At 39.3% G+C, this 13201-nt stretch overlaps 1 protein-coding gene across 1 annotated transcript; it reads right to left on the reverse strand.

Moving 5' to 3' along the window:
• Window positions 1-384: 384 nt before the first annotated feature.
• LOC145416705 (paralithocin 2-like) lies at window positions 385-11731 on the reverse strand. Its single transcript, XM_080285639.1, has 4 exons — window positions 11665-11731; window positions 8657-8738; window positions 5829-5959; window positions 385-513 (listed from the first exon to the last, which is right to left on the reverse strand). Exons 1-4 carry the CDS (start codon window positions 11729-11731, stop codon window positions 473-475), a joined length of 321 nt encoding a protein of 106 aa, XP_080141765.1. The 3' UTR covers window positions 385-472.
• Between the last annotated feature and the right edge of the window lie 1470 nt (window positions 11732-13201).

Genomic DNA, 13201 nt, shown 5'->3' on the forward strand with positions numbered 1-13201 from the left:
CTAATATATATAAAACTCCACTACAAGTAACTACAAAGTCTTTTATAACAGGTGTGCATGGAAATTGCGGTCAGGTGATATCTTACTTTTTATGGATACATATTCTGTCGTAAACTTACTATCTTAAGAGGCGTTAGATAGAATGGAAGACTGCATTGCACAGAATCACCTACGCCAACAACACAACATACACTCTTTGAGAGCTCTGTGGGAAAGCCTGGTCTCAACCATGGCCTTCCTAAGAGACTCGGGGCTGTTCGGCCAGACTGCCTAGGGAACAGCTACTACTACTACTACTACTACTACAGCAATAACAACCGAGAATACAGCAGCAATAACAACGTACTCCAAATCTATCCAAAGGGAAAATTAAACATTGAAGGCTGCCCAGTGTTTATTGATCAGAATATAAGGTTTGCTGTTCACTCCGTGTCTGTTAGACTCCGTCATTTTTGTTCTCCGTCATCTTGCCTCAGTTTTCTGGAAGTTCAGCCATCCTGCGCCTCCGGTGACCTGCAAGTCAGTCATCACACTATTGAGTTCATTATGCACCTTTGGCCATAAGACGTCATGTATTTCATATATCTTGCTTCTTTTATGATGATTTTATTGACCTAAAGAGAGACATATGAATCCGTTCACTTCGAACTTCCTACACTAAGCTGAATTTTTAAAAAAGTCTTATAGCAGGAACAAGAAAATAAAAATGCAATACTCAGACAAATGAGTTAATGGAAGAAGAGCATTGTTATGGATGATCCTGCTTCTGACTAAGTGATGAGTGGAAGTTAAAGGTTATACTATATTGGCTCAAAATTTAATTACCTCACGACGATTAAATTTCTGTGGTTTATTTTTACGCTTCCTGAATATCATATTCAGTTTACGAGAAACTTGTCATGATAAAAGGTTCATGAAGGCTTATCTCTTTAAACAGTCTGGAGCTAGCAAGAGTAATATTCAAATGATTTCTTGGTCTGAAGTTGTTAAGATTAAATAAGAAAGAACCATAAAGGTAGTGATACTGGGTCTAGTACTTAAAACTGTGTATTCGTGGCGACATGTCTACATCTGCACAAACTTAATATCGGTCTGTTGCCACATACTTGTTTGTACCACACACTTCTAATTAAATATAGCTTTGATTTTTCTTGCACAAAATGCCGAGAGGAGCTCTGAAAATTACAATATATCTAAACAAATTAAATTAATTAATATATCCGATAATATTTATTAATCAGTTCATCATCTGATATAAAAACAGACCTATTAAGTGAATGGAATCTATTCACTGAGGCCGACTGAAGACATTGATTTATGAGTAGTCTAATGTGGATGATATTAAAATAGCAGAAACTGGAAAATAACGGTATATTTTATTCCTCAAAAACACTCACTCACGGTATTGTAGCCACTACTCGCGACTGGAACCCAGTCATATTTAAGCACACAGTCATTGTGATTGTGCAGCCAAGCAGAACAATGCTTTCTCCACCCATGCCACCTACACCTAGTGGACAGTACTGCAACTAGGTTAATGTGCCGAAACTGCTACCCGTCCCTCGTCGACGTAAGCATTGTCATCAGTAGGATTTACGAAAATGCTTTTCAGTATTTTTTATTATCATACAAGGATATGTAATGTCTTTTAATATTGTTTATTATCATTATAAGATGTGCCGTTCATACTTCTGAGACAGGATGTTAATGTTAAGTAGTGTTAAGAGGGGTTCCGTTAATGTTATACTAGGCTACCTGACACCATGGCAGAATCAAATCTATTTTTCCCCATAAGGTGTGTGTGTGTGTTTTTTTTTTAACTCACGTTTTCCCAACTCAAGGCATGAGTTCAGAAGGAAATTACAGTGAGTTAGGCGAGTGCAGTGTATACTCTGAATCAGGGTGACCCAAGGATGGTTTTAGGGGGATCAAAATTCAGATTTGGGCCATCTGAGATCACCAGTAGAGTGGTCGCATTTTTTGGCCCTTGCAGCCCAGTTTTTGACATGGAGATTCACATAACCTCCTGTTCTGGCTTAGGCTATGTGAGGTTGACCTCTGAGGTCATTTGAGGTCAATGGTCGGAGGTCATTTGAGTTCATCGATAGTACACACTCTAGCAACTGGACTCAGCAGCCCATTTTTTGGCATGGAGACACTCACATGGCCTCCAATTCGGATACAGGCTATGTAAGGTTGACCTCCGTGGTCACTTGAGGTCACCGGTCGGAGGTCATTTGAGGTCACCGTTAATACATGATCGAACGACTGGACTCAGCAGCCCATTTTTTGGCATGGAGACACTCACATGGCCTCCAATTCGGATACAGGCTATGTAAGGTTGACCTCCGTGGTCACTTGAGGTCACCGGTCGGAGGTCATTTGAGGTCACCGTTAATACATGATCGAACGACTGGACCCAGCAGCCCAATTTTTGGCATAGAGACTCACATGACCTCCAGTTCGGACATAGGCTATGTGAGGTTGACCTCCGAGGTCATTTGAGGTCACTGGTGATAGTAAAGAAGTGTGCACAAATAGTGTGGGTCAGTCTGCGAAAGCTGAAATAGAAAGTTCATGGACCTCGTATAATCCCTCTTCAAATGCATAAGAGGCACATGGCCTTTCTAGAGTAGAAAGACTGAACTAGAATAAATAGGACTGGGGTGTTCGCCTTTTTGGCCCGGACAATGCCAGGTGCCCCTGCATCTATCTACCTATCTCTGTCTATCTATCTATCTATCTATATAAATATCTATATCTATCTATCTCCTTATCTATCTATCTTCTATCTATCTATATACTGTATATATATATATATATATATATATATATATATATATATATATATATATATATATATATATATATATATATATATATATATATATATATATATATATATATATATATATATATATATATATATATATATATATATATATATATGCCTTTGTACATAAGTATTTTGATGGGGATAAATGAGAATCTATGGAATATATAAATATCACATGAGAAAAAAACAAAACAAAAGGACGACCGTTTTCATGCAAGACCAAAGACACTTTTTCAGAATTGTTCGTCCGAACGTTGTATTATCTGGAGAACTTGTGAAGATCGGTTTTGTTCTGTGAACAAACTTTTCCTAATTGGCAACAGCGTAAATAGTTGCTCATTATCAGATTCCAGTTATATAAAAAGACCATTGGTCGGTAATTATTTCACTGAAGAGTATTATACATTACCGATGCCACCAATCCTCTCATGAGTGGGGCATCTCTAGCATTCTATTCCAGCTAATGCCATAGATTTTTATTCATCTAAGAGTAAGTCATCGGAACCTTGGGGTGTTCATTAATTGAACTGCTATTGTTTTTAGTACGCGAAACATGATGATGGAATTATACGTAACTACATCGTCATTCGTTTAGAATATTCAAACTGCATACACGTTCTGATGATAATTAAAGCATTTAATCAAACGCCAACGGGATCAGATTCAGATGTGACTGTGAAGCTCTCAGAACTCCTTTAGTCTTAAGTGTATAACAGGTGTTGGGATGTAGGCTATGCCGTGTAAGGTGAGACTGTGAAGTGGCAGTGTGAAATATAAGGTTGTTAATTGTGTGTGGAACTGTGTATGAGGTGTGGCAGAGTGACATAATTATGGAAGTGTTATGTGTGTGTTACATGTGGCAGTGTTAAGTCTGTTTTATTTGGCAGTGTGACGTATGATGTTGTTATGCGTGTGTTAGGTGTGGCAGTGTCAAGTATGAGGGCGTTAAGTTTGTGTTTGGTGTGTAGGTGTGAAGTATGGGGATGTTAAGTGTGTGTCAAGTGTGGCAGTGTGAAGTATGAAAGTGTTATGTGTATGTTACATGTGGCAGTGTAAAGTACCGAAGTGTTAAGTCTGTGTTGGGTGTGGGAGTGTGATATATGGTGATTTTAAGCGTGTGTTAGGTGTGGCAGTGTGAAGCATAGAAGTGTTAAGTGTGTGTATTGTGTGTGGCAGTGTGAAGTATTGGGGTGTTCAGTGTTTGTTAGGTGTGGCAGAGTGAAGTATGGAAATGTCAAGTGTGTGTTCGGTGTGGCAGCGTGACGTATGGGTTTGCTATGTTTGTATGAGACGTGACGATATTAGGTGTGTGTGTGTGTTGGGGGGGGAGGGGTAATCACAGCAGCGCAAGCAGTGCGAAGTATGGTAGTGCAAGATATGTACAGCATAAAATGTAACAATATTTACTGTGGGAGCATGAGGTGTGCCTGTCTTAGGGATGATAAAGTGAAGGGTGGCAGATTCAGGCAGACAGTGTGAAGTGTGGTAATGTGAAGTGTGGCGGTGTAAGACATGTATGAGGGGTGTAACAGTTTTATGTATGGCAGTGTGATGCGCGGGAGTGTGAGATTTGGCAGTAAGGTGTGACAGTGTGAGGTATGATAATGCAAGATGTGATAGTGTCGGGTGTGGTATGACTAAGTAAGACGTGATAATATGGTGTGGGGCATTGTGAGGCGGGACAATGACTGTGTCGGTGTTGTGTGTGCGGACTGTGTAGGGTGTGGGCATGGAGGGCTGTAGCAGTGTGAGATGTGCGTAGTGTGATCTCTGGGCACTGTGGGGTGTGAGCGTTTTGGGATGTGGGCAGTGTGAGGTGTTGCAGTGTGAGGCACGGCAGTGTTAGGTTTGACAGTACGGTATGTGGTTTGGCAGTGCGTGATATGACATTGTGAGGCATTACAGTGACGTGTCTGTGAAGTGTGGTAGAGTGAAGGTTGAGAGTATGAGTTGCAGCAGTATGAAGTACAGTATGACAGTGTTGGCTTTAACAGTGTTAGGTGTGGCAGAATGAGATAAAGTATTATCAGGTGTGGCAGTGTGGGGTGGTAGTGTGAGGTGTTGCAGTGTGGATTATGTGTCAAGTGTGGCACTGTCAGGTGCTGTGGTGTGAGTTGTGTTAACGTGAATTCCGGCAGTATGCATTGTGGCAGTATAAGACAAGAAAACCTGAGCCGTGGCAGTGTGAAGTCTGTCAGGGTTTCTACTGCACAGTTAAAATTTTAACTTACTGTGAATCTCAAATACATAAGAGTTATATACTGGTATTTTAAAATTATAATCTAAATAGAATAGGTATATTACACTCTACTTCTTTACGTTCTGTGATTATTATAGCATAGTATTTCCTGGTTACCAAGTATTTTGCCAAAAAATCCACTCATGCACAAGGTACTATTAGATCATACGTACCATAAGGACGCTGTAGGTAGGTCCGTGGGAGAGAGGGATAAAGGAGAAAGTATTAGTACTGGGATGAAAGAGAACTGAAACTACAAAAGCTACAAAGGACACCATGATTGTCATCCTAATATCCGTCATTATTACCATTGTCATCTTCATCATCACGATAATTTACTTTCTCCAACATGTTAATGGGGTGGGAAGAGTTAGAGCAACTGTGCAGCAAATCCTCCTAGCAGAGTTATATATGTTTTCAAGAGCTATATCATTTCACATCATATTCTGTTTTATTCTAACATCCCTTCCATTCACATTCGTTTGACCAACCCACCTCTTCTACAAACACTCCCTTCGTCATTTCACCTCCTCCATACACTTTCCATCATTCCACCTCTTCCTCAATTACTCCTTTCATGATGCCACCTGTTCCACAAACACTGCTTTCACTATTCCACTCATTCCATAAACATATCTTCATTATTCCACCAATATCGCACACTCCCTTTATCGTTACATCTAGTTCTTGAGTTTCCTCTCCCCATTCTCCCATCAGTTTATCGTTTATCTTCATACAGTCTTTCTCAGGTACTTCTTCCTACCTTGGGGCAGATGGGGCAGCACTGGCAGGGTGGGGTGTACACGGGAACTGGGCAGCGAGGTATACCGCAGAAGACGACGGCACAGTTCAGTGGACGCTTACATCCAGGTTTGTACTGCCCACTAGATAAAGGAGAGAGGTGGTGAGATATAAATTTTGCAAGTTTATTTTTACCTTCACGAGTACCGTTCACAGGAAGAAGGAGAGATGCTGTAGGATTTTGCCAGCTTATTTTTACCTTTTTGGTATTGCTTACTGGAAAAGCAATATTCAAAGAGACGAGAAAAAGAGCCTGTGAGATTAACCTTTTTTTGCAAGGTTGTTTTCATCTTTTTTCGATGACAAATGTCACTTTCAAAGGCAGTATATATGCAACAAATTTTCCCGTTTTTACAAGATATATTCATGTTTCTTTAGCATATGTTGACATAGCTAGGGTAGTTTGGAGGACTTTTCAGTGTTTAATAGGTCAGACAGCATATATCAGTCGTAATAATGAGTTTGCAAAATATGTTCATACTCATAATCATAATGTTCATCATCATCATCATAGTCATCACCATCACCATCAGCAGCATAAGCTGCAGCAACCACAAAAGCTTGCCCAAAGACAATAATGTCAGTATTACCACCATCATCATCATAAAATTTCATGCACTGAAGCTTTTCCTTAACCCTATAACAGATAGAAAAATAATTAGACAAATATATAGGCTAAACACATAGATATACATACAGAGAGATACAGACAGACAGATAGGTAGATAAGTATATAGATATAGACATATATATATATATATATATATATATATATATATATATATATATATATATATATATATATATTTATTTATTTATTTATTTATAGATAGATAGATAGATAAGTAAACCAACATATCAATCCATATTTGTCCATGTATTTATATACCTCTCCGTATCTGCCTATCTATTTATCTATCTATCTATCTGTTTATCTATCTATCTATCTATCTATCTATCTATCTAGAGAGAGAGAGAGAGAGAGATGAATGGATGGTTATAAACAGAGAGATATTATGCGTCGATACACAGATATACTGGACACCAATAAAAAATTTATTTTCGTTCATCATCACTGTCTAATTCCTCACTAATTTGCACATAACTCAGTTGATTGCAGGACATAAGAAGCTTTATAAAATCAATTGTACACTTTCTTCATTACCACCATGAACACCATCACCACAATTCCATCATCCAATATTGCCGTCTTCATTATGATCAGCAGCAGCATCAACATCAACATTATTATCATAGTGACACCATCTTAATTTCCTATAATTAATGGTGTGAGTAGATCCAGAGAAGAGCATATAAGCGGAAATTTCAACTGTGTTATTGGAAATAATCCAATTGGAAGAACCTAACTCATAGCAGGTTAGTACAAATGAGAAAAAAGTATATGTCCTGTAAAGGACTGACTCATGATGGTTACAAACTCAGTTACAGAGAGAGAGAGAGAGAGAGAGAGAAAGGAGCATATAACACCCAGGTGAAATAATTGCCTTATGGGGTAAATTTTTTACTTTGACAATGACCTTGACGCTCCACCGAGCAATCTCAAAATAGAATTATTATCGCCTCGCTGAGGCGATAGAGATTTTGTCGATGTGTAATTCACCGGATCGGTCAGGATCACTTGATGGTCGTGATCGTCAGCATTTTACCCTCCCGGAAGGGAGCTGAGAGTTCATATAGTCCGATCTAAGGGCAAGGCTGTGACCTTCACACACCCACACACCCGTCCCCTTGCTCAAGGGGGACAGTAACCACCCACTTCGTCAGTGAAACTTTTCGCAACCTGAGCGAGGCGCGAACTCCCGTCTAACAGATGGCAAGCGAGAACGTTAACACTGCGCCAGTGTGTGTGTGTGTGTGTGTGTGTGTGTGTGTGTGTGTGTGTGTGTGTGTGTGTGTGTGTGTGTGTGTGTGTGTGTGTGTGTGTGTGTGTGTGTGTGTGTGTGTTTTGGTACAATATCTCGAGAAGTTGTCGAAGAAATTTCAGGAAACCTTCAGGAAATACCAACTATGTGGATGCATAGAAGCCTATTTCTTTTGATGAGATTTTGATCAAAGATGGCCGAGTGCTGGCTGCCATATATTATTTTATTATGGACTGGCCTCTTTGTGATACTTAGTGACTGAATACCTTAGAGTGTTCTACTTTTCTTCAAAATTGTTTTGTGGGTAGCTTGTGCCATAGCCACCATGTTTTGGCGGACGATTAGCATTTAGTCCCCGGATACTTTTATTCCATTGTATCCTTTCTTGGTCCACAGTCACGCTACCAAGTTTGGTCCACATTAGATGAAAACTGCTGAAGTTGATGTTATCGTGTATACATGACTTTTGACGTACTGTTTACAGAATCATTCCCAATCGAATGAGAACGGTTTGAGTTATAGTGTCGAGCCATTGACCTTGTTCGCTCTGACTGATGGTTCTAAAATCCATTTCAGTCTCCATGACCTTGCCTTCCCCTCAACCCTATTACCAATTACGAATAAGAGCTTTTAAGTTGACTATTCACTATGACCTTGACTTGTAACTTAAATGTCTTAAAAAAAAAAAAAAAAAAAAAAAGTCAATCTCTTGTCCAACCATCAACCCTTCCACCAAGTTGGATTCAAACTGGACCAAAACGTTTGAGTTATGCTTTTCGCACACACACACACACACACACACACACACACACACTGAGATATGAATGTACTCCCGAGCCTTTAGTATATTACGAGAGACAACAAAGCAAAGAGAGAGAGAGAGAGAGAGAGACTTACGCTGTCAGATGAGGTACAGCCACAACCACCACTAACAACACCAGCACAAAGCGAGCCCCAACCATTGTCACTGCAACACAGTCTGAAACACAAAATACCGTCACTTAAGCACATTAGTAACATGACTTTGTAAAGATGATTTTGCTCGTACTTTGCAGCCGTTTTTATTAGTTGGATTCCTTCTTAGCGGAAGAACTTGAAACTTTCTTTACTTTTTTTTTTTTTTTTTTTTTTTTGTAACACAACACGATTCTGTTTAATAATAGTATACTTTTCGAACTGGAAAGATTAGGCAAATCCTTTAATAATCCTGTTCCCTACATCTAGACCTTATACGAACTTAATAAATTTGACTTTTAACAATAAAAGTAATATCGAAATGAACCTCCGACTGAAGTGATTAATGAAGATTGTTTCGAACCTCTCCACTGTCAGAGATCTTCCAAAGTTAAATGTAATGGTATGGAGGTGGCAAGGACAAAAAGACGGCACCGTAGAGAAAAGCTTGAACCATTCCATATTGCATTTTCCTTTTTATTTTATATTCGCAGCAAACAATGTTATTAAGCTTTCAGAAGTTTTTTGATGGGGAAGGGGATAAGATTAGGACGGTAGACTACAGTATGGTGGCATCAAGGAATGGGAAATTAGGACACGCTCTCAAGCAGGAGGGAAGAAAAGTAGGCAAGTGTGAAAGAAAGAAGGCAGTAGGGAAAATAGGCATGCAGGATGATGGAAGGCAGGCAAAAAGGTAAACTGTTTCGGTAGGCAGGAAGAAAAGGAAATGTAAGTGCTAGGTTGGCAGAATGGAAGGGATGGATCATAGGCAGGAAATATGAATGGAAGACAAGACAGGCAGGATGCAGGTAGCTAAAAAAGTGGGACAAACAAGAATTAAGTGAACTAGAGACGCAAAAGTGGGTGGTGGTAGAGAATGACGAAAACGGGGATTGGAGCCAAATAATTAACCAGGAGGTTAAGTAAGCTATGTAGACAAATTGGATGGTAGGACAGACATGTACAAAGATGGGAGGAGGCTAAAATACAAGGAAAATGGAAAGAGGAAAACGCTCTGGACGGAATGGAAGATCGGTAAGTAGAGAGTTAGGAGGGGGAAAGGGGGGCAGAGATAAAAGAGGAATGGGTGGGGAAAAAAACTGCCTGGGATTGATAGAAGTAAATTAGGAAGGTAGGTTCAGCAGGATGAAAGGAGACTGAGCTAAGAAGAAAGAAGGGTGTATGAGGAGGAAGACGAGATCCAAGAAGACAAGGTGAATAATTAAAAAAAAGAATGTAAGATAAGGTAAGTTTAGCCTGACCGAAGGCAAATAAGCTAAACAGGCAGAAAGAGAGGGAAGAAAAAAGTACATTTATCAGAATCAGTCCACGATAGATCAACAATTCCCGTAGCCTGCAAAGTAAAACTCTGATAGGAGCGAAGACAAGGATACAAGAAAACGGCGAGGAAGAAAGGAATGGAGAGTAGACAAGGTATACAGGATGGAGAGCAGCTAGGCAGGCAGAAGGGAGGAAAACAAATGCAATGAAGAATAGTGAACAATAAAGTAAGAAAAATGGTGTGACAAAGGAGAAGTTCTGATCTTGTTAAATATTAGCAAAATCTGAACTAAGGGACAACTGCGTCATTAACTCCAATAAAAGGTCTTAAAACTGCATCCAAAGTTAAACAGATGTTGCAACAGCACCAGCAAGGTTCAAACGTGTTGCACAGTGTGAAAACTCTGTGTGTGAGCCCCAGATGCTCAAAGGCATTCCTAGTATATATTTTTTTAAAGAATGATTATACTGAACTCATTGTAACTACATATAAAACTGCCCTCTCTCCATCTTGAATTCTGCGCTGTAATAAGAGATTACTACTAAAGTATGGTGCTAGTCAGGAAAAAGTGTTATGGAAAGGATATGGTGCCATAATAGTCTCATTCAGTCATCAAATTAAGTGAAGTAACCTTCAAAAGGACGAGAATATCCGCAAGTTACAGTGAAAGAACGGAAGTACGAATGAACATTGTACTTACAATCTTTGACAACGGTGACGTCTTTTTCTTTTCAATTTTGCTAACTATGAAAGATTTTTATTTTTAAATATGAAGGTTAATGGTTATATAAAACCATTCCAGTTTCGTAGTCTCTTCAGATCTGCAAAACAACGTGTTGTGGTCTTAAGAACACTGTAAAATAAAACTAAGGCGTCAGATGTAACGAGATAACAAACTCTTATGATTCATGCCATTCTCATGTGGATATAGTTTGCATAAGTAACATACGAAATGAATACTGCCAGACTGTGTGAGAAGTGTTACTGAGCTTTCTATCCTTACAGGAAGACGACCCAAGGAATACATTGTGAGCACGACACTCAACCGTCGTTTCGCATTCAGTTCCCCGTTTTTGTTTTATGAAAGGAGCACGAAAGTAAATAAGATATAATCCAAAGGTATCATGGTCTGTCAGGGAATTAAAAGAAAACAGAAAATAATCGATTGTTCTTTCCGCTGCAAACATAAATATCATTTCGTTCAAAGACCTCGTGATTCGCCCGGAAATTGAACTTTAGATCTTTTAGTTGGTGCCCCAGATTATTACCACACCTATCACCGTCGTTTCTTTATATATATATATATATATATATATATATATATATATATATATATATATATATATATATATATATATATATATATATATCGGGTGCGAAGGGGTGGTGGTGGTGGTGGTGGTGCACTAGCATACACTTGGCCCACAGCTGAAAAATTCTGAGTCCACTTCCTAGGTTAACCAAGATAGCTTTGGGCATTATCTCTTTACCCCACTCGCTTCACATATAGAGAAGAAGTAGAAACTGGATTTGCAAATCAACATTTGCGTGTTGTACCTTGAGAAAAATTATGTACTCTGGGTGCTATCTTTGTCATTAATATTTGGCTATAGTTTATAAAAAATTACTTAAATATTTCGCTTGAAAAAACAACGAGGCCAATAAATACCTGGAGTATAAGAGAGCGATGTACACCTTCCCGTTGCTTCTGTTGCACTGATGACGGTCTTGCACATCCTTCTCTCTATATACCTGCCAGCTACACCGCAGGAAATCCCAAGGTCTTATGACTATATATATATATATATATATATATATATATATATATATATATATATATATTTAAATACAAGTAGAACACACACTAATTCTCAACATACTGCACATATTTTAAAGCAATATTTCTGTGCAGGAAGTGACTGTAAAATTAAGAACAATACGCAGATTCTCTTAAACTCATGGATAATATGGCAATTCTCCCGTGGCGAATATAAATATCGTTTGTTATTCAAAGTAAAGTATTTAAATTCTCAGCAGCAATGTAGAGGTCGTACTTAATGACTGCAAGAAATTTATCAAGTAAAGATGGGTGTGACACAGATTTTACTTCATGGCGATGGTTTCTACATTCATTACGAGGGATTTAACCCAATGGAGCCCAGTGTCCACAGTATTGGACAGAACTGGGAATTTTCAAACTCCAATAAAGTAAGGAACCCCCGGGTAGGGACCTATGAACTTCGCGACTATGAGCCGATAGGCGGAGGGCGGTACGTTTAGGGCCCTCCCGGAACAGTGCCTCGCCCAGCAACTCTGGGATCCAATGGGTTAATGGCTGGCAAATCTATCAGTTTCTTTAACCCATTAGAGCCCAGTGTCCACAGTATTGGACAGAACTGGGAATTTTCAAATCTTAACAAAGTAGGGAACCCCAGGGTAGGGACCTATGAGCTTCGCAACTATGTGTCGATAGGCGGAGGGTGGTACGTTTAGGAACCTCCCGGAACAGTGCCTTGCCGAGCAACTCTGGGATCCAATGGGATATACATAGTTTACTGCATTTTTTTTTTTTTTGTTTGAGGCTAAGTAATATCCTCTGGAGGAAGAAAAAACAAAGTTGTCATACTTCTGAAGAGATTGAATATAAAGACCCTTTATTTCCAGGCCAATCACAGGTGTTGTAACTAGACTCAACATTCAGGCTATCGTTTAGGAATAACAGTGAACGATGCTTGAGGGACAGAAATAATTTAATTAGAGCTCTTTAGCCGATTTGACCGAGAAATGCCTTTCGAGAGACATGCACAGGTAGATTTATGTAGGACTGACTGAGAAATGCCTTTTATGGAGGGATAGATTTATGTAGGATATAAAAAGAAACAATATGTATCAGAGAGAGAGAGAGAGAGGTCTCCAAAGTGCAATTGTGCTACTCTTCGCACAGGTAGCAGGTCGTGGTGACCATCATCCACTCACATGGTGTAGAGTTGCCTACTTCTTCCCTCACCTGTATCATTCCATTTCTGTGTCTATCCCCTCTTATTTCTCCGTTTCATTCTCTTTGTTACTCCTCGTTCCACTCCAGGTGGCTCTGCAATGAGTGACAAGCCTAATGGTTTTCTGTAACCTAGGAAGCAATGTGCAACGCTGGGTGGTAATCATAAAACAAGAAAACAGGGTGTGGTGTGGTGTTAGGCAAGCGCGGC

Source organism: Coenobita brevimanus, chromosome 107, assembly GCF_032717465.1.
Source record: "Coenobita brevimanus isolate Jiangsu-jjx chromosome 107, ASM3271746v2, whole genome shotgun sequence".
NCBI lineage: Eukaryota > Metazoa > Arthropoda > Malacostraca > Decapoda > Coenobitidae > Coenobita > Coenobita brevimanus.